We start from the raw sequence: 25,777 nt of genomic DNA on the forward strand, positions 1-25,777 counted from the left end.
AGGGTTTGGGGATGTCCCCAAAGGGGCGCTCCCTGCCTGAGAGTATCTTCTCTGCCCTGACTACCCCCAGAGTCCCCACTGTTCATGTCCCATGGAGCCACTTCAGTTTGTGGTAGGTGGACGGGACCTGGGTAGGTATGGCCCAGGGCTCCTCTGAGTGTGATTTGAAACTGGTTAGGACTGCAGATGAAGATGGGGACTATGTGGGAGGGCAGGAAGCCCGGCTGGGTTCCGTGGGTTCCACGACAGAGCTGCGGGCAGGTGGGTGATGGGGACCTGTGAGCCACCAGGAGCGACGACGTGGCTCAAATTGAAACAATCATTTCTCTTCCTGTTAAATAGAAACTGCCTTCGAGAGTCTGTAGCCTCGGGGCCCCTTTGCCCCGCCACGGTTGGGGTTTTTCTCGAAGTCCCCCCATCTCCCCTCCTGCCTACACTCCTCCAAAGTCTGGGCAGGCACCACTGAGTGTTGGGGACAGACATTTCGAGGGGACAGCCTGGAGGGGAGGCTTCTGGGTCCAGAAGAGGCCCCTGCCTGGCCTTAGGTAAGCACCCTTCCAGGTCCTAGGCTAGAATGTTGTTCCCTCGGCTCCTGCACCCCCCGCCCCCCCCCCCCCCCCCCCAGCCGAGCCTGGCACATCGTGAATGGGATTTTCAGGGCCTGGGCTGAGGGTGGTTTCTGTAGGCCTGAGTTGTCAGAAAGCTGAGCACAGGCTTGCTGCTGGCTCCTTCTCTGGTCTTGGGAAGGCCCTGTCCTTCCAGAGCTGAGGCCTGGCCGCAAGACAGGGCAGCAGGTCCTTCCTTCCTAGTGTGATGTTTTTACTAGTCCCCATGCGGCCATGCCAGTTTAGAGAGGACACAGGATGGGGACCCAAGCTGCTGTGACTGTCACCAGATGTGTCTCTGTTACTCTGCCGTCTGTTTCTGAGGTGTTGACTGGCACCTGCCCCGTGTAAGTGTGAAATGTACAGGGTAGGGAGGGCATCACACAGCTCCTCAGTGGCCCTGTCCCTCTGGTCATACCCTCTATGGCTTTTCTCCCATTCACGCAGCCTGGGGATGAATGGATGTGATTCCTATCCTTTGCCTGCTCCTGGCCCTGGCAGCCCCTGGCAGCCTACAGGGCAGGAAGGAGGCTTGGCCTGGCTGTTTGGCAGCAGGCTGGGTTAGACTGCCTGCTATCCCAGGCAGTGCTATAGAGCTGTGCTCAGGAATGGGCTGGCCACGCGTGGGTCCCTTGCTTGGGCTTGGAAGGCGATGCTCAGGACATTCTAGGGTCCTGGAGCTGTTTCTCTCTCTCCTGACTTTTAGCACTGGGCAGGGTAGTGAAGCCACCTGACTGTTGCTGCGCAGCCATCTCTGTGGCAGAGAAGGAAGGGTGCTTTTCACTACAGTTAGGCACCTCAGAGCTATCCAGTTGGGAGTCCCGGTCCTAAAGATACCCTGTGGGACAGCTATGTGGTCTGCACACTGGGGACAAGCATCCATCAAGGTTTCTTCTCCCCTGGGTAGGTGAGAGGACAGTACCCAGGTCAGGAGCCAGGTGCCAGGCAGCACTCTGGGACGGTACTCTTCGCCCATAGCTAGTGCCAGGGCCCTGTAGCAGCCCTCCCAGGCCTCCAAGGACAAGCCTGCCAGCAAAGGAGCCAGCAATTGGGCCTGTCTGGAATGCTCAGGTTAGAGCTGGACTAGGTGTCTGCTGCTGGCCTGAGGCTGTGAGCAGCTGGGAGTCTTCTCTTTGCTGCCCCCTAGTTGTACTCAGACAAAGGAAACATGCCATGCAGCCAGGGCTTGGAGGGAGTCCAGCTCTACCTGGCCAGAGTGTGCCCTCTGTCCACCAACATTATATATATAATGTGTGTATGTATGTGTGTATGTATGTGTGTATGTGTGTGTGTATGTGTGTGTGTATGTGTGTGTGTATGTGTGTGTGTATGTGTGTGTGTATGTGTGTGTATGTGTGTGTATGTATGTGTGTATGTGTGTGTGTATGTGTGTGTGTATGTGTGTGTGTATGTGTGTGTGTATGTGTGTGTGTGTGTGTGTGTGTATGTGTGTGTGTATGTGTGTGTGTATGTGTGTGTATGTATGTGTGTCTGTATGTGTGTCTGTATGTGTTATGTGTGTGTGTATGTGGTGTGTATGTTGTGTGTATGTGTGTGTGTATGTCTGTGTGTTGTGTGTGTGTTTGTGTGTGTAGTGTGTCTGTATGTGTGTATGTATGTGTGTGTTGTGTGTATGTGTGTATGTGTGTATGTATGTGTGTATGTATGTGTGTATGTGTGTATGTGTGTGTGTATGTATGTGTGTATGTGTGTGTGTATGTGTGTATGTGTGTATGTATGTGTGTATGTATGTGTGTATGTATATGTGATATATGAGCACATCTCTAAGCCATGAAGAGTTTAGGAATGAAGACAGCGCTCATGGTTTGGTGCTGAGTCATGAGCACATCAGCAACTAGACATCCCAGACAGTGACCACCGTGGTTGGCCCAGAGGGTGATGATACTGACTGACAGGAATGGGGGGTGATGTGGGAGACCTTGGGCAACAGCCTCTGTGGACTATGGGCTTTGGGAAGAGTTGATATGGAGGGGAGCTTCCTCTCAACACGGTGGCCCTCACACCTGAGTGTACTAGTATCTTCACTTCTCAGCTCTTAACTGAATGCTGCCTGGAATAGTCACAGCCTGGGCATGGGGGCCTCCTCCTTACCTCCTTGGTCTTGGCTATGCTTCTCACTTCTCTTACTGTGGCCTGGCTCTAGCCACACCTGCAGAACCAGGTCTAACCATAGTACCACCCAGGGCTGTATGGGAGGTAGCTGCTAGACTAGGCACTATTTCCTGTTCCTCCTTGTGCCGCTCCCTGACCAGGCCAAAACTCACTGAATATGCTCAGGAGAACCCAAAGTGCCATCTCTTTGCCACTTGCAGAACGTATCAGCAGCCTCTTTGGGCTCCAGCCTCCATCTGTACAGTGGGTTAGAGCAAGGTGTTCTTCAGGGCATGGTGATGAGGATACTGATAGTGTACTGATGGCGATGGTGATGGAGAGAGGTGGCGGTGGGAATGGTGACGATGATGGTGGCGGTGGTGGCGGTGGTGGTGGTGGTCGTGCTGATATTGTGATGTTGATGATGGGGTGATATTGTTAAAGGCTGTGATAGATGTTGGTGATATTAAAAGTTGATAGCTGTGTTGATTGTGATGATGGTGGTGATGGTAGTGATGCTGTTAATGAGGGTGATGATGGTGGTGACTGGGATGGTTGATGGTGTTGATTGTGATTGGGTGGTGATGGCAATTGTGATGAGGGTGATGACAGTGATGATGTTGAAGATTGATTATGATGATTGCAATAATGGTGGTGGTGGTGGTGATGACGTTGATTATATTAATGGCGATGAAATGATAGCGTTGATGGTGGTGATGGTAATTTTGATGACAGTGATGATACTGAGGTAGCAGTCATTGGTACTTCTTGAGGCTCTCCCAGCCATGCTCTTGTCTTGGGCCTTATAGTGGATATTGCTTTCCATGCATACAGCACGAAGGCCTTGGTGATCCAGTCTCTGTGAAAACCATTGCAGTGGTACACTGTACACTAGGAGTTAAGAATTTGGTCAGGACAGTGGGGCTTAGGGTTTATACCCCGATTGAGGTTCAGAGAAAGTCAAAGGATGGGACAGCCCTTCCTTGAAGTTCTTGTAGAGGCTCTTGTTGGGTCCCCTGCAGATCTGGCTTGTAGACCCTGTCTGCCTTTGTGTCTGTCCCTGATGATAGGCTACACAACCAATGCTCTCACATACTGTAATCCTCCCTTAGAGAGGCCTTGAATAATGCCCCCAAGCCCCTCACCGTCCCTTCATACCGCCTCACTAGTCCGTTTTCCCCAGTTTCACACTGTGAGCTAAGCCTGCATACTTCAGCCACTCAGAGCTCAGCCTCCTGTGTGCCTCCTGCTCGCTCTCTGCGCATGGCCTGGTGCTTAGCTGCAGGGACAATTGTTGATCTCTTGGGATGATCATTGCTGGCCCTGCCACTGGGCCTCTGGGACATCTCTGCTGTGCTGAGGAAGGTTGGATGGGCCAGGGCCAGGGCTAGGGAGTTAGTTAGCTTTGGACTAGTTAACCCTTCTCTGTGGGGCATGCGGGTGGGTACCTGGGATTGCAGCCTTCCATTCATTTCCTGTTGGTACCCATGGTTGCCTGGGGCGAAGGAGTTTGCTTACTGTGCCTTTGTTTTCCTCTGCCTGCTACTTCTCTCAGGGCTTTGTGGGCTCAGAACAGGGGGCTGCTGCATTCTGGCCCCTGTGGGCTGACAGACTTTCTGGGACTGGATCAGGCTCACTCCTGACTGGTTGAGTTCTCTGCTTGAGGGGCCCCTGTGGGGGCCTGCCTGTACTAGTTGGGTTGGAGTCAGTCTCACTTTTTTTCTGATTACCCAGGAGAGTCTGGTTGGCCTGGGGCTTCCTGATTGGCTGGGGCTTTTGAGGGAAGGGGTGGGTGACCCCAGAGCAGGCTTCTAGAGTGGTGAGCTGAAGCTTGGGAGTGGAGACAGTGAATGAGCCAAGCTTACAGCTGAGGTGACCACTGAGGGGTCCCTTCTCAGGGAGTAGAAGTCAGGCTTGTTGTAGGAGGGCTGGGCACACAGGACTACCAGGAGCTGTTGTCTGGGCTGCCACAGAAGCCTCAGCCCATTTTACAGAGGAGAGAACTAAGACTCAGGGGTCGCTGTGGCGTCACGTGTGGGCAGCGGCCCTTTCTTAGCATGGTTAGCACTGGTGGTGTGATGTTTATCTGTCTGCCTACCAGTACCTGAAGCTGTCCCCTCCCACCCGTTGGGGCCCATGGCCTGCCTTCTTCCTCCCTCCTCTTCTGACCACCCTTGGCCTCCTCAAGTCCTGGTGGCATGGACCCTGTCACATTCCTATCACTCTCCTCCACGGCCACCTCTTCTCCCTCCCAGGGCTTCAGGGGAAGCAGTACTTCCGGAAGGTGGAGGCTGGAGGTGGGCAGCCCAGGAAGCTCTGAGGACCCATGAGCTACCCACTGCAAAGTTTCAGTTCCGGGGGTGGGGGTACCCCCAGGTGGGGATAAAGGCACTGTGCCTAGAACATGACAGCTATCCTGGTGCTGGCTCACTGTGTGGGCTTTGGCTGCATGCTGAGCACCTTCCTCAGGCCGCTCCTTGGTGGCCCTGGATTATCCACTTTAGACCCATCTGCCCTCCCTGCCAGGCTCTAGGTTGAGCAGTCACATGGTCCACTTCTGTTCACCCAGACACACAGCCTGCTTAGGTCCTGCTGTGCCATAAGGGCTGTGGATGACTGAGTTCCCCTCTCTAGAAGCTGGGGTTCCCTGGCTACCGTGAAGGGGCTGTGGGGCTCACCCACTCCAGCTGCAGTGGGCTGGCACTTCCTGCACCCTGCCTGCCTAGCAGAGGCTGGAAAGGAGTTGGTGGGGCTTCTCTGGGCCTCCTGCTGTGGGTCCTGCTGCAGGCCGGCATCTGCAGACACAGGCATCGGGACTGCTGGGGGTGGCGCTCTTCACTTGCATATAACCTCAGTAGTGCCTGGCTTTTATTAGTGTCCCTCAGCCTCCTGCACCCTCTGGAACTGCCCTGAGTGCTGGGCTGGGGGCAGTCCATCTCTGCTCTGTTTAAATCTCTAAGCAGTCATACTGTGGTCAGTTTTGTACCAAGGGAGTGCTCTCTGCCCCTCGTGATGTGTGTGGGATGATGGGCATCTTCCCTGCAAAGATAGGCTCTCTGCTCTTTGTCTGTCCTTGTGGCACATGTAAGCCCCCTGGCTACACTCCTTTCCCAGGGTCCCTGGCTACATTGGTTAAAGACTTGCAGAGGTATCTTGCTATACAGGATTGTGTATGTGTTCCTTGTGCCTCATAATCTGAGGTTTGGAGTTCCCCTCAGTCAGTTTCCTGAGGCTTTTCTGCCATTTCTTGGGCAGGAAGTATGTGTGTCCTGTGGTTCCCGGGTCTGAAGCTGGCATGTTGCAGCCCTAGACCCCATCCTACAAGCCCGATGGCAGAGGGGTGTGGAGGTTGGAGGTTTTCCTTAAGCAGTGGAGATGGCTGCTGTCAACAGCCCTGCAACTGCAAAGTGAGGCTGCCCGAACTGTGCCTTATGGGACCCCATGGCTTATCAGGGTGGTGACAGCTAAGTGCCAGACAAGGCAGAGCATGCACTCAGCACACATGCACATGTGCACATAGACATGGCATGCATGCACAGGCATGCATGCACAGATGAGCCAGGAGGCTTCCTTTGCAAGGATGTAAAGGCATTTCTTGCTCAGTCCCTTCCTGGTTAGTTTCTCCCTGCAGAAGGATCCAGAAAACACACCCAGCCCATTGTCACCCAGGCTCTGGGAAGGTGTCTGCAGTGGACATTCTTTGTAAACAGGAAAGCCTGGGGTGGAGGCCTGGGGCAGTGGGGACCTGCCAAGGTAGGCCTTGCTCTGGCGGCAGCCCCCTTCACACTGGAGCTCCAGGGGCTTACAGTCTGCTTGGAACAACTGCAGGGCAGGGCGCTTGGCTCTGTACCACCAGGCTTCGGGCAGGGTGGAGGGCTGGGGGAGGGGTACCTAAGGGAACCTCCACACAGAGACAGCCACATTCCCAGACTGGAGGCTTGGCTCTTGCTCCTGCTGTCTCCCTTTCTTCCTGAAGTCTTTCCCTGAGCCACCTTGGCCTGCTTTCTCCTCCATTGCTTTGGCTCAGTTCCTTAGCACTTTCCAACTTGAGCCAGGTATGGGTGGTGCCTTGAAGGGCCAGGGGAGCTTTGGGGTACAGCTGGTAGCTGGCAGCTTTGCAGTCTGCCTCCCTCCCTCCTCCCTTCATCCTCGCTTGCTGCTCCTATAGCAAATCTCAGGCTTGAGGAGTTTTACACAGACCCTGTTGCAGGTCCCCCCTCCCCCCTCCCCAGGTGTTCCTCCTTGAATTCCTGAGCAGAAACACTTATCATGGCTAATGAGAGCCACCCTTAGTGTGACCAGTTGCCCTAGACCTCTTGTCACTCCTGTTGTCCAAGCCCTCCCATGAACAGGCTGGTGCCAAGAGTCTGAGGAATCAGGGATTTCTCTTCTGGTCATGCCCTCATCGTGTTCTCAAAGACCAGGATAAGTGGGCCTTTTCAGGGCTCAAAGTCAGCAAAATGTGTTCCTCAAATGGGCTAAAGGGGTTACAAATGAGGGCTTAGCCTGATGGTGTGCAGGGTCTCAGAGTAGCACATATCTCAAACGATGAAACAGGCACAGGGAGGGGAAAGCTGGCTTAGGTCTCCTCATCTGTGGGAAGAGGCTGCGATGGGTCAGCCCTGTGGCCTCCAGGTATCCCTGTGGTGTGGAAATGGTTGTGGTTGCCTGGCTTAGGGGCAGATGCAGATTGTGGTAAGTTTGCCTTTGGGTGGTTCTTATTCACGAACCTTCTTGGATCCCGCTTCTGTCATAGGTAGGAGATGGTTGCTTTTCTGACAGGGTTACAAGAGCTCAGTTGACGTCAAAACAAAGACATTCCAGGCTTGTGTAAGCAATTGGATTTTGTATTTGTTCCTTTAAGACACATTCTTCTGCCTGGCTGCCTGACATCCCTTCCTTGAGGCTCTTACCCCATCTTGGAATGGAGTTTAATGGCTTATTGAGCTGGTCTGTAGCTCCTGTCTTGCCCAGTAGGTGCTACTACCGCTTGGTTCTGGGATTAAGATTTTTTTTTCCTTAAGTATTGTGTGTAAGTGTACTGTACTGTGGGTATGCAGTCCCCATGGAGGCCGGAAGAGGGCATCAAACCCCCTGGAACTGCTGTTATAGACAATTGTGAGCCACCACGTGGGTGCTGGGAACCAAACCCTGGTCCTCAGTAAGAGCAGGCAGTGCTCTGAACCATTGAGCCATCTCTCCAGCCCTTTGTGTTTTGAGGTAGGGTCTCACTTTGTAGATCAGGCTGGTCTTGAATTCACAGAGATCCTTCTGCTTCTGCCTCCTTAGTTCTGGGATTAAAGGTGTGTGCTAGCCCGCTCAGCTAATTCTGGATTTCTTAAATTGGCTTGTTTTTGTTTGTTTGTTTTGGTTGTTGTTTTGTTTTGTTTGTTTTGTTTAACAAGCTGGTTTGTTCCCAGTTTTATAAGTGGCAAAGGTTCCTGGCAGGCCAAATGAGCCTCATTTGCTCATGGAATTGGTCCCTTCTGTCAGTCAGGGCAGCAGTGGAACTTCCTTACTGCATCCTTCTCTTGAAGGGAAGCAGGGAAGAAGTCCTGCTTTGGGATGGAAATATGTTAGGCTGCTCTCTGAGGGGCTGGCCCTGGTGGCAGGGCCTCTGTAGCGTTCCTGGCTTGGAATTGGCATTGGTCCAGCTGCTGGGATCACCCACCACTGTGCTGGGCCCCAGGTTCAGGATGGACCAGAGTCAAGTTTGGTCTGAGGGTCCCATCCACACTGCCAGTGTTGTCTCAGGACTGATGTAGTGCCCTCCAGTGTCTCCTCTGGGCTTTGCCTGCTTGGGTCACATGACAGGACACAGCCAGGATGCACTGGGTGTCTAGTAGTACAACCAGCCTGTGTCCCTTAGCTGGGTTTAGCCACTCACTGCATATGCCTGCCGGCCCTCGCCATTCAGCAGAAGCAAGTGCCATGGCAGTGAGGTGACAGAAAAGGCCAAGCCTATAAGAGATAGGAGAGAGGAGAGGGAGGGAAATGGGGAGGGCGACTCCCACAGAGCACCTGCTGCTCCCAGGATGCCATGTGCATCCTTCTCAGGGTCTTTTCCATGGCCTGCCAGGCCTGTGGGCAGTAGACAGGACACCTAAGAACCTCCCCAGGCTCTGGAGTTGGGAAAGCCTGACTAAAAATTTTCACATTTGAAACCCTGCGTGGAAGGTTGGCATGTGGGAGGTCCTAGGCCCAACCCTGTTCCGTGGGTTGCCAGTCTCATGCTTGGCACACTCCCAGCCCCTTCACAAAGCCACCTGAAGCTCCCCTCCCACATGGGAAGGGCCAGTGCCACCTTTTTGGTTGGTCCCTTCCTTCTTTTAGGCCCCACAAGGGTCAAATGGGCCCCAGTGCATGGAGTGAGGGGAGCTCGAGGCCTTGGACTCTGGGCTGCTCTGCTGCTGTGGTACCCAAAAGTCCATGTCATGGGGGTCAGGGTGACAGATTTTAGAGCCTTCGGCTTGCAATGCTCGCCCTGGCTGTGCCCTTAGAATCCCAGAGAGTGTAAGAGGGATAGCAATCGGACCTGCAGGGGCCCTCCAACTATGCTTTAGCTCTTGGAGTGTGGCAGAGGCATCCTGGCACTCTGGGCTTGCCTGTGGCTCGAACAAGTGGGAGTAGACAGTGGCCAGGGCCTAGAGGCCGTCCTGACCCTCCTTCCTGCCATTTCTTGTCTTGCAGACTTCTCCACCCAGGTCAACTCTTCATCCCTCAGCTCTCCAGCGGGTCGAGGTTCCATGGCTGCCCCCTCGCTTCACCCCTCCCTGGGCCCGGGAATCGGCTCTCCACTGGGCTCCCCTGGGCAGCTGCACTCACCCATCAGCACCCTGAGCTCTCCCATCAATGGCATGGGTCCACCCTTCTCTGTCATCAGCTCCCCTATGGGCCCGCACTCCATGTCGGTACCCACCACACCCACACTGGGCTTCGGGACTGGTAGCCCTCAGGTGAGTGCTGGGCTGGGGAGTGGGATGGAAAGTGGGAGCTTCACCTGCAGGCCGTGAACCTGTGGCGGGGGGGGGGGGGGCGTCGGGTGGATGGTCAAAGCAGTCACCTCTACTTTTTCTTCATGAGAGTGGGCTACAGAACAAAAGCTAGCCTCAGAGAGTCGTGCTGGTAGTGAAAGGGCTGGGCCTCACTCTGGCTGACCCAGACTGGCCTCTATAGCTCTGTCAGTTGACGTTTCTTGCAGCTGGTCTTCCGCTCAGCCTGTCCCCATGACTGTGGCACACTCTGGAGTATCTGCTTCCTCAAGCTTGGGCCCATCTTCCAGGATCCCTCAGGCCTCATAGGTCCCTCTTCCTAGGTCACTGGGCTCAGCCCCTTCAGGGAAAGCACACCCTGGCTCAGCAATGTCTGTCCCTAGGTTCTCCCGAGGCCCCTGGTGGCAGCCTGTGCCTGGACTCTGGCTCTGTGGATGCTGGCTCTCTGTAGGGCTTGGCTTCCTTCTCTGTGGGCCTAGCAGGGCCCTCATCCTGCTGTGGGCACTCCAGGGAGTTGGGGTCTTTCTCAGCTTCCTGAAACAGGTCTGGGATCCCCTGTCTGCTCTGAGTGTCTCAGTGTGGGTTCTGTCCATTTCTCCCATCCCCAGTAGCTATGCTGTGGCACTTCACACTGGCACACCTGGAACCACAGGGCTGGCAGTGCCTACATGTCCCTTAGATTACCAAGGCCTCATGCTGCGGACCACACCATCTGCTATGTCCCCGTTCTTGTGAGCACTTGTGTGTGCATGTATAGACCACTCACTGCCTCACCAGGTAGCCTGTTGGGACTGGCCTGAGCCTCTTAAGCCTTTCCTCCAGACAATCTGGCAGGTTTTTCTATGCTGATCCCATCTAAGCCCTTTTACCCCGTGTGTGTGTGTGTGTGTGTGTGTGTGTGTGTGTGTGTGTGTGTGTGTGTTCATGTATATGCATGCTAGCACAAGCACCTGTGTGCATAGAAGAGCTGGGGTTCCTGCTCATGAACAGTCCATTATTTACCCTGTCCCCCACTCCTCACCTTGCCCACCAGAAGTGGGCAGAAGGCCTGAGGTGCTGCTAGCACGAAGTAGGCCTGACCACCTGGCCACCTCCCCGTGTTATTTTTATCATAGGTGATCTATGTCCTTGCTAACTGTGGGTGCCATAGGTAGAGAGATGAAGACCTGATCTTCACAGCTCCTTGGCTTCCGTGTTGACATCTCTTGACTCTCTGTTCCATGAGGTTCCTTCCTGGGTCTGGATATAGCTATATCCGGCCACGGTCACCTGGTGCCCGAGTCTCATTTTGTATCTCATTTGTGGTGTCTCCTTTGGTCTTGAGGTTTTACTAGGACAGGGCCAAGGGGATGTTCCCTCCTGCTCTCCAGACCTGCCTGTCTGGCCATGCTGGCGTCCCTGTCACTTTCCGAGTGCCCAGATGTGGGGCTTGGGAGGCACTGAGGTCTCTGATCCTCCTGATCTCCCACTGTGGGTGTTTGGCGATGCCTGTAGCCAGCCAGATGGGGAAGAAAGCTGTGAGGAGCATGCCTGAGAGCAGAGGGAGGTCCAAGAGCTGCTCTGGATATCCCATCAAGTGGGTCGTGTGGACGACTGGCCTGGCCTGGGAGGGCAGGATGGGGTAGGGGTGGAAGAGGGAATGCCTGGTGGGACACCGATGAGGCGGAACCGAAATAAATGCCAAGGATATGAAAGGGAAAAGGTATTGCCCTCACCAGGGATGCTTTGGCCTCCAGCAGAGGGCTGTCCAGCCCTGGGTCTCTTGAGAGATGGGTAGGGAGCACAGAAGTCCCAGGAGATGAGGCCTGTGGTCCATGGGGATGTTGAGGAAGGAGAGGATAGAGCGCACATCTGGGAAGGATAAAAAAGCATCCTTCAAGCCATGGGATTCTGGGATTGTCCACTAGTGGAGCCCTGAGGAACCTTGCGGGTGTCTCTGGGCTGGTAGTGAGGTTGGGTGCCACAGCCCAGCCTTTGCTCTGTCCTGACATCAGGGTTTCACTGGGCCCAGAGCTAAGACCTCTAGGAACCTCCAGGGTTAGGCTTCCCATACAGTAAGTGGGGTGGCGGGTGTGTGTAGTCTTGCCTCCCTGCTGCCCCGGGAGTCCCACATAGGACCGTCAGCCAGTTAGCATATGGACTGCTCTCTTTTCCAGTGAGCTGCCCTGCCCTGCCACCAGGGCCTACTGTATCCCTACAACTCCTTCTGACACAGCCAGGGGTCTCTGTGGGCCTCCAGGCTTCCCAGCAGTCCACCTAAAGCTAGCCAGAGTGAGGTATTCTTGCAGAGCTTCACTGCCTAGCTCACAACACTGGCCAGCTCTGGCTGCTGAAACATTTTGAATGCTAGCACACCCCCCCCCCCCCCAGCTTTTCCTGTCCTGTGAGAAAGGTGGGGGGTGGGGCAGGAGGCCCGAGGAAGGAGGTGAGGTTCCCCTTGCAGGGGGCAGCAGGGGCTATGCTAGGGCAGTGCCCCTGTACAGCTGGCTTTTCTGCCTCTGTCAGGGGTTTTCAGAAGTGGGGGGACTACCCAGCTGGGCTCTGCAGCCCTGGCAGATAGGCAGGCAGAGGGAAGCACTGCAGAGCTGGGCTGTAGGCTGCGGAACCAAAACTGCTGTGTCATTGCGACGCTGCAGCTGTTGCCTGGGTGACAGGGTGAGTTTCCCACGCTTGCCCCCCCCCCACCCCCCCCGTGGCCAGCGGGCTGGGAGAGGCAAAGGTTGTGCTAAGATGGCCGTATTGGCCCTACAGCTTGATGTCCACCGGCTCTCCTTTCTTGTGTCCTGCTCCAGATACCAGTGTTGTGCGGGGTGGGGGTGGGGAGGGGTGGGGGTGATATGAATGAAACAGGAGGAGCCCAGCCCTCTGCCTCCCTGAGCCTGGGCCTCTTATCCTCACGTGGATGGTGGGGGAGCCCAGAGTACCTGCGCTCTCATGTGTCCAGGGCCCATGGCATGTGCTAGGTGGAAGTGGGAGTCCCTAGGTGGGTGGTGGAGTGTGTAAGTGGGCCTTCTGTACGAGACTGAGAGGCATGAGATCCCCGGCTCTGTGAGCTCTTTGGTTCCGTGCAGTGGCCTCGGTCTGTTGGGAGGGGTCCTCTTAGCCATGTGGCCCGAGTGAGGCTCTGCAGAGTGGAGTGCTTTCTTGTAGGAAGCCAAGCAGCAGTCCTCAGTGCCTGACAGGGCTAACCCTCCCCCCTCCCCCCGACTCGTGCCCTTGCAGCTCAGCTCACCCATGAACCCTGTGAGCAGCAGTGAGGACATCAAGCCCCCGCTGGGCCTCAATGGCGTCCTCAAGGTTCCTGCCCACCCCTCAGGAAACATGGCCTCCTTCACCAAGCACATCTGTGCTATCTGTGGGGACCGCTCCTCAGGTAGGACTGCCTGGTGGGCAGGGGCATGATACCTGCCTAGAGCTCACAGGGTCTCCCTAGGGGTTTCCACTGGGCTGGGTCCAGGGAGACAGGAACCCAGGGTTGCCTCCTGTGCCCTGTAGAAAGGGGTGGGTCGGGAGCTCCAGGGGCCTCGCTTTGCTCTCAGGTAAGGTGGACACTAGGAAGGAAGGGTGGTCGAGAGACATGCCAGGAGAAGATGGCTGGCCTCCTCTCAAGACCATGCCCGTTAAAGGGTGCCTTATGTTGTGCAGCTGAACCCCAGTAGCCTGAGAGCTGAGAACCACGCCCACACTCCTCCAGGGCACAATAGCCCAGGCACTGTTGGTGATGCTGGTCCTCAGGGGTGGTGATCCATAGCCCCAGAAGATAAGAGAGAAGTGGACCTGCTCTCTGATGGGCAGGGAGGCCAGGCAGCTTCCAGCCTGAACTCAGACAGGGGTTCTGAAGCCTGCAGGCAGATCTCCTGGCTGCAGCACGCTAGGCACATGGGTGAGGGGCTTATCAATGCAGTTCACCCATGCCTCTACCCCACCCTACAGGCAAGCACTATGGGGTATACAGTTGTGAGGGCTGCAAGGGCTTCTTCAAGAGGACAGTACGCAAAGATCTGACCTACACCTGCCGTGACAACAAGGACTGCCTGATCGACAAGAGGCAGCGGAACCGGTGTCAGTACTGCCGCTACCAGAAGTGCCTGGCCATGGGCATGAAGCGGGAAGGTAGGCTTTGAACACCCTACTGCCCAGCACACTCTACTCACTAGACCTGGGAGTCCTCCTTTGTCTTCTTCATCGGCATTGTTGCGGGGGGCGGGGGGCGCGGAGGGGCGAGTGGTGTGTGTGTGTGTATTTGAGTACAGAGCCCAGGCCTGAATTTTGCAGTTTGTCAGACTCTGGTATAGCCTGGCAGGTTCCTTTGTATGCATCCAGTGACAAGGCTCTCTCCTTTCAGTGCTCACCTGAGCCCTGGCCTGTGTTGTTAAGACTACAGTCTGTAGAGTTTGCCTGAATCATGCTAGCCCTTCCCCAACCAGATTTTCACTGAGTGCCTGCTGTGTGGCTAGGTCTTGGGACTGTAGCATAGATAAGGCAGGCCAGGCCTGTCCCACTGGCAGCTTGAGCCCAAGGACAGGAGCTGAGCAAATGGTCCCCCTTTGAGGTTCTGGCAGGGGTGAGCCAGCACATGGCCAGGAGAGGTCATTCTTGGAGAGCACGCACCGGGGAGGAAGCACAGTAGAGAAGGCTGGAAGTAGAAGTGGGAGTGAGGAAGGTGGCAAGAGAGGCGGTGGTGCCCACGTGTTCGCTAGCTGCCCAGCTTTCTGACTGCCCGGTGAGGAGATGGTAAGGGAGGCTCGTGATATGAGGCACATTTGGGGCAGTGGGGGAGGGGGCTCTAGAGACCCCCACAGTATCCCCCAGCGCCTGTTGAACCTGCACAGGGTCATCTTGGGCTCCCCCTCTTCTCAAGGCCACTTCCAGTTTCACCCCTGGCAGGGTCATCTGTTAACCCACAGGTCCCCTGAGCCTTTATTATCAGCAAGATGTGTAGGAAAGCTAGGTGACAGTCTAGGCAACTCCCCAGAGGTCCCACATGTCAAGCTGTGTAGCCAGACCCTTACATTCTCGCGCGTGCGTGCACGCGTCTGTGTGTGTGTGTGTGTGTGTGTGTGTGTAGGTGTGTGTAGGTGCCTGGTTGAGGTTCTTCCATCAGTCCTAGGCCCAGGCCTCACAGGAATGGGCACTCTGGGAGGCAGGGTCTGCCACTGGGTCTCCAGTCCTGCCCCTCCAGCTTCTCAGCTCCCTCTGTCTGAGTTGTGCGTGGGACCAATGACTATTGTGTGTCCTTCCACATTCCCACCAGCGCTTCAATTGCCCCAACTAGGACTAGCCTGAATAGGGCCAGTGCTGGGCCTTCACATTGACCCCATTTTGGGTACAATCTGGTCCTTTGCTCGTGAGAAGCCCTGCGCTCCTGTGGAACTTGTCCATGCTGTGTGGTCAGTAGGGGTGTAGGGGGTTCCAGTAGCCTGGTCCTCATTCCGAGTGCTGCTGGTGGGGCAGCAGATACAGAACATATGCTGTGGGGCTGCAATGTGTGTGTATGTGTGTTCCCAGCCAGGGAGGGCATCTTGCTGGGACTGCCCTGCCTAGGGAGGGCTACACTGACCCATCTTTGTGGTACCACATGCCCTCAGGGAGCACTTATTGGTAATAGTCAACACAGCACATCCTCTAGAGGATAGGTTCTTGAGTGGGTAGACCTGGGATGGGCCATGGCCAGAGGTGGAAATGGGGCTGTGTGAGCCTCCCAGGAGCTGAGCTCAGCCCTGAGCCTGCTCTTTGTCAGTGCTGTTGTTTCTGGTGATGGGCACAGTTAATGGGCTCTGGGTATGAGCTCCTGTCCCTTGAAAGTGACCATTGGATAAGTGGGTAGGTCCCTGGCTTTGGTCAGCAAGAGCTCGGGAGCTGGTCCCTGACCCAGACTTGGGTGGTGAGCATGGCTCTGTGTAGGGATATGGCCAGGCTGACCCCTAAGCGTGGACAGATCAAGTACTGTGTGCCAGCTGAAGGCAGCAGTGTCTGTGAAAGCCAAGGCTACTAGCTGACCTGGCATGTGGTGGACACTACAGTTCTGACCCCACGAGGGAACCTCTAGCTCACACGACCATTTCTTCCAATGCTTCCACGTTTGCTCTTGGGGGCTGATGTTCAGACTCCAGCTGCCTGGGCTGTCAGAGATACAGGCGCTGTAGAAGATGTCTCCTAGTCCCAGTGGAATGCACAGTCATGAGGTGGGGAGGCTGGACTTATCATGGTACTTCCTGTGGGCGGGGCACTGAGCACCCCCTGTCCAGTCCTTGCACGTAAAATGCTCACCTCCCCCATGCCTGTGCACTGCCCATCCTGCACAGAAGAAGTGGGGTACAAGGAAGAGGACTCCAGGCTGCCCATTTGCCTGTGCTCTGGTCCTTGGGCCGTGCTGTGATAGTGTTTTGAGCTCTGAGAAGTATTTTACCCATTCCTGTACAGAGATGCACCCCAAGCCCACCCCATGCCATTGTCCCAGCTGGACAGTGTTTAGTATAAGCCCTGTGAAGCATTCTCTTGTCCCAGTTGTAGCAGCTGTGGCTGCACAGGGTATCTGTGTGGCAGCTATAAGATGGCTGGAGGGCCCTCCGGCCTGGTGGGCACTGCCACCCAATGGCTGGTCCTTGGTGAGGGGAAGAGACCTATTGCATTTTCCAGTGCCTGTGGCCCTAGTCCACAGCCTGCTCTTGAGATGGCTGGCACTAGAGCAGCCTAGGAGCTGACCCTGCAGGGGTCTCTGGAAGGATTCTAAAGGGCTGCTTCCCACTTCTACCTGTATTTAGGTAGTGGACGCTGCTCCCAGCCCACCCTGGGGGTCTGGACCAGTCCTCAGAGTAAATTCATATTTGATTCCTGCTGCTCTCCCGGGCTAACCACTAGAAAGAGAGTTCTGTGAGTAGTGGGTGGGGCTGTTGGCTGCATCCTGACAGCCTTTGGAGAAGCTGTGAGGCCAGGTTCCAACCCAGGGCCTTTGGCACTAATTTAGCCCCCGATGTACCCAGCTCTGGTAGGTGGCAGTCAATAAGCTTGGAGCCCAAATCTTGTGATCTCTGTCTTCCGGGCTTGATCACACATAGTGCTGAGAACTGAGGCTGGTGTAGAGGTGCTGTGAGGAGGGAGCTGACCACAAGAAGGCTGTGTCTCCCCGTGGCGTAGCCCTGCCCTGGGAGAGGCGCCCTGGCTTCAGGCTGATGAAGGATACTGCAGGCTGATAGCATCTGTGTTGGGCAATAGCAGGGGCCTGCATGTGCAAGCAGCCACGGGGACTTGTTTGGCAGCATTCCCCAGCTGGGGGTGGGCAGTGCCCTTCACAGGCAGAACCTGGGCCTGTTGGCTGGGGCAGGTGATGGTAGGGCTGGGGGCCCTGCAGGTGCGATGGTCTGCAGGCTAGAGAGGCCGCGCACTGCACACCCCATCCTCAGCTCCCTTCCCCTGAGGCCTCTTTGCATTTCCTTCCTGACTCTCTTAGCTTCCTGCACCCTGTCTTCTGGCTCTGGAGTATTTGGGTGCGGAAATGGCAGTGCGCGCGCGCGCGCGCGCGTGTGTGTGTGTGTGTGTGTGTGTGTGTGTGTGTGTGTGTGTGCGCGCGCGCGCATGCAAGCACACAGACAAGGATGATTCCACTGTTTCCACTGTAGGGAACTAGCCCTGGCTTGATTGCTTCTCTAGGTTTATGACTTGCCTCTCTGGTCCGAGTGTCCCCATCTGAACTGTGGGCCTTGTTGGTGGAACAGCGCAGAAGACAGCCCAAGCCTAGCTGGTAGTGGGGTCGGAGCATGGCGGCCACGGTGTATTTTGTGCTGTATCTGTGTTTGTGCATGTATGCATGTCTGTCTGTGGCTTCACTCTTCTTGAGACTTGTGTCAGACTTGTCCTTGAGAGGGAGGGAAGGCCATCTCCTGAGGTGCAAGGACCTTGATGCACTGGGCGGCCTCTAGGAAGAAGCCACCCACTCTGGACAGCCACTGCCTGGGTGTAAGAAGGGCCGGTTGGGCTAGTGCATGTTGGTGCAACCTGGTCCTGCCTATCTCAGGGTTTAGATCTGGGCTTTTAAAGGGGAAAGGATGGCCACAGTTTCTGGCAGAGCCTCAAACAGGGAGGCATTACTCTTGTCCCTTGTACCCTGACACCCTACCCCCTTAAAGGCTCCATCCGTTCTGCTTGGGCCTAGTGGCTGAGCAGTCCCCAAACCCTCTACTTTGACTGTGTGTCCTAAGTGGGATCCAGGTGTGCTGGAAGAGGGTCACCTCCTGCTCAGCTGCAGCTGGATCTCAGGAGTTCTGAACCTTAGGCTGCAGGCACCACCGCCAGGCGGAGGGAACCTCAGTCTCTGAGGCAGCCACCTCCCCCGCAAGACCTGCGCGGGCTTGGAAGGATAAGGAGGCTCTGTATTTACAGACGCCTCCCGCCCGAGGCTTCCCGGCGCCAGTGGAGCATAAGTCAAACATGAGTGCGTCTAAAAGGTGATTGAGCTGGCAAAACATAAATCCCCCGCTCCCTCTGCCCCCTCCGCCGTCTATAAATAAAACGATAATATTTATAACGATGCCGCCCTGAGCTGCTAGGGCCCTTGGAGGCTTCAAAGTGCTTCACAAAACATTTGCTAATTAATTCTCAGCTGCCCCCGCATGGGAGGCAGGTGTGAGGAGCCCCTCACCCACCCAGGGCCAAGCTCTCAGGGATAGCTGGCTGCTCTCAGGGCCTGTGCTCTGGGTTGCCTTCCTCAGGGCTTCCCACATCCCAGGGCAGTCTCTGAGAGCAAGGAAGTCCCTTTCTGGGGAGTGAAACTGGGCCAGCAGGGTGGAGCCAGCCTGCTCAGGTGCTTCCTTCAGGGCCCTCTGGAAGGCAGGCTCTGCGCTGACATTTTACAGGAAGTGGGGGCGCAGAGATGCTAAAGGAGCTGCCTGAAGCACCGCAGCTGCTCGGAGTGGACAGTCTAGTTCCAGAGCTCGTAGTTTGTGTGGCACTTGCTCTCTTAAGTTTGCTTTTCCCACCTGGGACCCTGAGCCTGTTGAGTTGTCATTGTCGTAGCCTGAGGCTGAAGAGTCTGTCATCTGGCTCTGGGATGCTGATGCCTGCCACTGGTCTGTTCAGATGCCCGTCAGTGGGGCTGCTTGGTATTGGTGGGCTGATTTCCCCAGGCCCTGTGCCAGAGTCCTCTGTGACTTGTGGAGTGACCCTAACCCAGATGCGTTGGCAGCCACATTGGAGGGGGCCCGTAGGAGCCCAGCTGGGGAGGGATGGAGCCTGGCAGCCTTCTGCAGCCCCTGTAGGCTGGGCACCATCTGCCCATAGCATTCAACCCTAACCAGCCCCGACCTGCTGTCAGATTTTCCAAAAGAGCCAGGCTTGCAAAACACCAGCCTCTGCCCAGCTCCTCAGCCCAGCTGGTATGTTCTGCAGGCATCAGAGCAGCCTCTCATCCTTGGCTCATTCACAGGTAGAAAGTCCCTGCTACAGCCAGGCCATCGAGTCTTGTGGAACACAGCCTCAACATGGGAGAGCTCTGTATTGGTTCACTCTGAATGCCAATTGTATGGTGTAGGTGGGCCCATCAGGGAGCAGTAGCCAGGGATTTTTTTTTAAGTCACTCAGAACTGTCACAGAGCTGTAGCAAGAAAGGGAGCCACTGGGCAGAGCATTGCAGTGGGAGCCGTGGAGGAGCGAGGGGAGGTGGGCACGAGAGAAGGCTGCTTCCTCGGAGGCGGCTGCTGGCAGCTCTGCTTGGGCAAAGGGCCTATTGGCCCTTGTTTTTGTTGTTGGTTTTGTTTTTGTTTTTGTTTTTTTAGACAGCGTTTCTCTGTGTAGCTGTGGCTGTCCTAGGCTCACTTTGTAGACCAGGCTGGCCTCAAACACACAGCTATCTGCCGGCCTCTGCCTCCCGAGTGCTGGGATTAAAGGCGTGCGCCACTATGCCCAGCATGACCCTTGTGTTTTATATTCTAAGCCATTTGAGGAGGTTGTGGGCCAGAGAGCCTGGGGTGAGAAGGTAGGTCTGGCTGTAGAGGAGGAGGCTAGCGCTGAGCTTCTTATGAGAGCCTGATGCTGCCTAGCTGTGCTCTGCCACCCAGGCAACCTGGCCGGAGAAAAGGGGTGAATCAGCTCTGACCAAGGTCCTGAGAGGGCAGCACCAGAAAGATCTCACTGGCCACACCCTTGAGCCTTCACAAAGGGAGTATCTGAGGGCACTGGAGAGGAGACTGTCCAGGTTTTCACCTAGCCTGCTGCAGGAACACAGAGTGGAGGGAGAGCTTAGAACTCTATTGGTGTCTGAACAGTGGCAGGAGCAGAGTAGAAGAGGTTCTCGGGAGCTATCAAGGTGGGCGGGTGGAGAAAGTGTGCTGCTTTGCTCCGGTTGGAGGCTCGTCACTGGACCTGCTCGCCAGAGGTGTTGCAGGCCGGGCAGCTGTAGTTTTTCCTCCTGTGCTGCCTCCCGCCATCCCTGAGCCGGGCTGCCCACAGCTGTCTGCGAGCTGCTGTCTGGTGTGTGGTCAGTGTGAAGCAGAGTGGAGCGGAGCGTGCGAGCACGGGACCGGTGAATGCAGGCCTCCACACTTCCCAGCATGTCTGCGATTGGCCCTTGCTCTGCCTCATCACTTCAGGAGTCACCTGCTTATCGCTGTCATCACTCCCTGTCACTCCTGGGCATTCTTATAAATTGTTTCTTTTGGTGAATTAGTTCCCTCATTTTGCTTCTTCCTTCAGGCCCATTTCTATTCTTCCAGGAAGCCTTCCTGTGTTTCTGCACATCCTCAGAGCCCCAAAGCTCTGAAAGCCTGCATCAGTATTCCTGTGACCCATCAGCTTCAGGAAAGGCTCTCTGCCTTAACCTCAGATGGGCTCTGGTGTGAATACTAGCTGAGTGTGCTCAGGGTGTAGAGCCACCTAGTGGCCAGGTACAGGCAGGTGTGAGGCTGGGCTCTGAATGTGCCTCCCTCAGCGGGCCCTGGAGGGGGCGCCAGGGTCCTGGATGCACTGGGTAGGTGCTAGTCCTGCCTGGGCCTGACCATGTGGGGGCAAGTTCTAGGAACTGTGGGCCTGGCTGGCCCAGGTGACTGTCTCCTGTTTATAGCTGTGCAGGAGGAGCGGCAGCGAGGCAAAGACCGGAATGAGAATGAGGTGGAGTCCACCAGCAGTGCCAATGAGGACATGCCTGTAGAGAAGATTCTGGAAGCCGAGCTTGCTGTTGAGCCCAAGACTGAGACATATGTGGAGGCAAACATGGGGCTGAACCCCAGCTCAGTGAGTCTTGAGACGTTCACCTGCCGTAGTCTCCTCCTGGTTACTAACTCACTTAACCCTCCTGCTGGGGCAGCCAACGAACCAGAGTCCTTAGGCTGCTGTGGTCTCTTGTCCCCAGCAGTGGGACCTCTGTCCAGCTGGGTGACCCTATGAATGACTTACTCTGCTTGGGACATACTGACTCTCCCGCTGGTCTTGCTTAGTCTGCATCTTACAGATACTCAGCAGGGTCAGGGTCAGGGCCAGGCCCAGCTGTCACCGTTGGATGTTGGCTCACGTGAGTGGTGGGGCTATGAGGAGCTGAGCCTGGGCAGAACGCTCTGCAGCAGCTGCTAGGCTCTGGGCTGGCTCTCTCACCAGTGTGTGGCCACAGAGTGACTTTCCGGAGCCTTCCTGTCCCACCCGCTGCTATGAGAAGCTGGAGGAGCCAATGGGGAGGTACTCATGAGTGACAGCTGTTGTGGCTACTCTTGAAGCAAAAGTGTCTCTGGGCCTTCCAGCTGGTCACCCTCAAACTGGCCACCTATAGGAATGGCCTAGATAGTCACCTTCCCCACTCTCCTATGCCACCTGCCACCTGCAGCTGCTGCAGCCTCTAGACAAAGCCAGAAGGGCCGCAGTTCCCACTGCTGCCTCTCTTCCTGGTTGCCTGCAGGGTCTTGGTTTCAGATTTTTTTCTGGCTTCCTTGCCTGTTCCTGAACTCTTTCCTCTGGCCCTCCCTGCCCCACCCCCGCCATCACTTCAGGGGCCAATGGCCAAGGAGGGCTTAGTTTTCCACTGGCCCAAGGCCCCATTGAGGAGGTGGCTGTAGCCATGTCCCAGATTGGGACATTTCTTGTGTAAATCCAAGAAAGGGACCTTGCACAAACCCAGAGGCCTCATGTCTCATGTTTGTGGCCCAGCTATGACTATCCTGTGTGTGCTTTTTCATGATGTCCAGGCTCCATCTGGACCCCTGTGTGCACTTCAGGGCTGGGACCAGAGCCCTGTCGCTAACTGTCGGACACCCAGTCCAGGTAGACCTCAAGGAAGGCCCTGTCAGCTTCTCTCTCTGAATGAGGCTTATGCTAGTCTTTTCCTGTTTCTCAGTGCCCTAGTCACAGTCCATGGCTGGGATGGACCCAGAGGACTAGTTCTTTTCCTTCAGCCCCAGGCAGTGGGCAGTGGCTAGTGAGCTATCCCAGGGGTCAGTGGGGGTGATATCTGAGCTATGTGTTGTCAACAGTCTTGCCCTGTCCCGGGGCTCAGGCGTCTCTGAAGCCCTCTGTAGTCTGTGGGTGAGGATCCCCTCCTGCGTACTTGTGAGGACCCGTGACACAGTCACTGTCCTACCCCCACCCCCGTTACCCAGCTCGCCTGTGTCTAAGGACCAGAGCTGCCGTACTGTGGACAAGGCGTTGGGCCTTGTGGGTAGTCTTCTTGTGGAGACCCAGTCCTGGCTGTCTTCCCGTGGAGACCACAGAAACCTTTGCCCACTAGAACCTGCCCAGTGCTCCTGTCCCTCAAGTTCTCTTGCTAGTCCTAAAAGGGAGGGGAGGGCAGCATCAGCACTCTGCTTTGAGGATTAGGATCTGAGAAGTGGTTGGCTGGGCTTTGAAGCGTGGCTAAGATTTTCTTTGGTAAAGTAAGGCCTTTGTTGGGAATGTCCTCTGACATTGCCTTTCCCGTCCTTCCATGAGGGCTCAGGCCCTCCCAGCCTCTTGTGACTGGCCTTGATCTCATACACACGGGCCTGCTGGTCTTTCCCTCACAATACAAGCTAAGGAGGCAAGATCGGAAGCACCTAGCCTCACAGATGGGCTGCTGGCTCCTCTGGGCCCTGCCTGGGTGGTCTTGTGACCACACCTCCTTGGCAGGCAGTCTCTCATTAAATGTCTGCTGTGGAGCAGCTCAGAGGAGTGAATCTATACAGTGTAGGGCAGAACAGGGCAGAGCCTGCCCAGCTCTCCCTTCTAGGCAGCCCTCCAGTCAGTGTCTGCTAGGCTGGGGCCCTCACACCTGTGTGGGCCCTGCCTCCTTCCTTCTCTGGTCTCATGCTCTAGCTTTGTGCCCAGTCCTGACAGATGGCACATGTGCATGTGGGTGCAGAGGCCACAGTCAGCCCAGGAATAACTTTGTGACCATAGTGGCATTGTGGCAGTCTAGGGTTCAAGAAGGTGGCCAGAGAGAAAGCTGTCTCCTGGGGCGAGGCATAGGTCACAGAGCTTGTTGTCAACCGGTCCAAGCATTCTCACAGCTGGCTTAGGGCCTGACACTCACAGTCTCCTACTTGGGGCTGCTCCCTGGCGGATGGCAGGCAAGGATGACACAAGGGTGTCATCCTTGTGTCTGAGAGGCTGAGCCGGGCTGTGGGCAGCCTGAGTGCTATACAATCTCTGGTACCTGTTGTGCTGGGGCTCCAGTGGCCCCTGAGGTTTGCTGAGGGTCATGCGACTGGGAGCTGTCACCCATCCCTTTTGACTCTGTCCTGGGGATCTCGTGCCTGCAGCCAGTCCTGCCAGGCCAGCGGTGTGAAGCCGATTTGTCACTGCCTTTCACTGAGCCCTTTACAGGCCCTCCACATGGGGCTGGGTGTTTAGACTGGACGTCACTGCTGAGCAGATGGTTTCTGTCAGCCAAAGCCCTTCAAAGCTGGCAGTTCTCTCCTTATCCGATGCTCGGTCTCTTGTTTTCAAAGCTGAGAGTCCTGTATCCTGTTTTTGGGCACTGTTACCCACCACACTCTGAGAGCAGAGGGCCATCACCCTGGCCCATCTGCCAAGCTCTGGGATGTGCTCCCAGTCTACTGTAAGGTGTAAGAACTTTCTGGAAGGCTTCTAATGACACATCTCCTCTACCTGGAGCTTGGAATCTGGACCAAGCATGGAGCGGCCCCAAGCTTCCACTCAAACATTCGATAGGGCTTCTCTCCTGGGTGGGGGGCTACTGTTGGCCCTACCTCAGCTCCCTCACCTGCCTCTTCCATGGCCCCCTTTCCCATATCTGTTCCTCTTTCTCCAGCACGTGTCTCTCAGCGGTGGGGAAGACCTGATGAGCTGCTCCAACAAATGGCCAGTGCCTTCCACGGTAGATTCTGTTTTCTTTGGCCGTTGGGCCTATACTGTCTTGGTGGGCCTAGTCAGGTCATTGGCAGTGCTGACTCTTGTCTTCCTGACTTTCCTGTATCTGGAGGTCCCTAGGCCCCCGGCTTGAGGTGCCTGCCAGCTTCAGGTGGCCCACATCCCCACATCATCTGCTGTTCTTGATACAGTCCTTCTGACTCTGAGGTTCCTGCTTCCTCTGGTGGCCCCTGGCATTAGGCTAGTCCATCTCCAGAAAGCTGGGGGTCATCCCCATCCCTGGCCCTGTGATGGATCTGAGTCCTTTCACTGTGCCAGGTCTCAGACGCCAGGGCTTGGGATGTCCATCTCTGCCCCTCGGGTGTTTTGTGTGGGGCGAGGTGGGTCTGTCGGGATGTCAGAGCTGTGAGGCTTCATCAGTGTCCTTCCTCCACTCTAGCCCAACGACCCCGTCACCAACATCTGCCAAGCGGCAGACAAGCAGCTCTTCACCCTTGTGGAGTGGGCCAAGAGGATCCCGCACTTCTCTGAGCTGCCCCTGGACGACCAGGTCATCCTGCTTCGAGCAGGTGAGTAGCCAGGGTCAGGGTGGGAGGCTGTGAGTGGTGGGTGGACATCACTCCTGCCGTCTAGAGCGGCTTTTCCTTTCCAGCTAAGGAAGCGTCAGTAAAGGGTCCCATCAGGCTGTCCACCAGGTCTGTGCGACCTCTGCGGCCTTGTCCCCTTGGAAACTTTAGGTCTTTTCCTATCAGAGGTCTTGCTACAAGTGTCTGAAGTCTAAGAGGTGTCTCTGTTGGGTTGAGTGTAGCCTTGGAACTTGGGGTGGGGCTAGCTCTGCAGGGTGCCCTGATCCTTACTTGCTAACTGGGCATTGCGACATGCTGACCTGTTGCTCTTGTTCCACCAAGTCACCAGTGGGGATGCTAAGATTGGGAGCCTTAGCGCGGGTTCCTACCTGTGGAGAGATGGGGACGCGTTGGGAATGGTGTCTGCGGCTCTTGCTCACTGTAGAGCTATGCTGACAGTTGACGCTGCCTCACTCCTGTGATGGGCCCTGGAGACCACGCCGTCTTGAGGTGCCTGAGCACCCTGACAGCTTCGGTTTCCTGCTTGCACCAGGGCTCTCTTCAGCCTTGGGGCACCCCATTAGATAAAATGAGCAGAGGAATGCTTTGGAAGCTACTTAGTTGAGGTGAGGCTCCCCCTCCCCCCAAGCCTTCCTGACTTGCCCTTGAAAAAGACCTCTTGGTGGGCATGGGTTTCTGAGGTGAGCGAGATGGATCCTGCCATGTTGCCTCTGCCTGGGTGGGCTTGTGCCCTGTTGGGATGATGTCTGTGGCCCACTTTGTGAGCACAGAGTTCTCTAAGGCTCTGGGAAGCACTCTGTCCAGCAGGGACAACTGTCTAGGTGTTCACTGCAATGGCTATGGGAACAGCAAAGCCACCTGGCCTTCTGGCCTGAACCACCTGTTCAGTGCAGGTTTCAATGAGCCCTTGCTACTGAGGCATACCAACCATGCAGAAGGGATAGCCCTAGGCTGGGGCCTCAGGTGACCTGGCCAGTGTGGGGCTCAGGCGCCTAGATACGAAGTGAGGCAGAGTTGGCCCCACGTACATTTCTAGGAGTGATCTCCAGAAGCACATTAGGCCCCACCTCTCAAGTGCTGACTGCATCCATTCCCTCTTGTAAAACAGGGCAGTGGAGTTTGCAGTTATGATATGGGAGCTGCAGGGCCTGGCGTCTCAGGACATGGGCAGTTTCTGGAGTGGCTGGGAGGCTCATGT

General features: G+C 55.9%; 1 protein-coding gene across 4 annotated transcripts in view; it reads left to right on the forward strand.

Annotated features, from left to right (window-relative positions):
• Positions 1–25,777, forward strand: part of Rxra (retinoid X receptor alpha) — an 83,830-nt gene that overhangs the window by 51,914 nt on the left and 6,139 nt on the right. For 2 of the 4 annotated variants that reach the window (XM_051166866.1, XM_051166865.1), the window contains exons 2-7: positions 9,408–9,673; positions 12,932–13,082; positions 13,643–13,822; positions 20,763–20,932; positions 23,934–23,999; positions 24,432–24,561. In XM_051166866.1, the coding sequence (XP_051022823.1) occupies positions 9,464–9,673; positions 12,932–13,082; positions 13,643–13,822; positions 20,763–20,932; positions 23,934–23,999; positions 24,432–24,561 (907 nt within the window). In that variant the 5' untranslated portion in view covers positions 9,408–9,463. Of the gene's footprint in view, positions 1–7,513; positions 7,548–9,407; positions 9,674–12,931; positions 13,083–13,642; positions 13,823–20,762; positions 20,933–23,933; positions 24,000–24,431; positions 24,562–25,777 lie in introns of those variants that run through there. The other 2 variants (XM_051166867.1, XM_051166864.1) reach the window with 2 other exon arrangements.

Source organism: Acomys russatus, chromosome 24 (genome assembly GCF_903995435.1).
Source record: "Acomys russatus chromosome 24, mAcoRus1.1, whole genome shotgun sequence".
Lineage (NCBI taxonomy): Eukaryota > Metazoa > Chordata > Mammalia > Rodentia > Muridae > Acomys > Acomys russatus.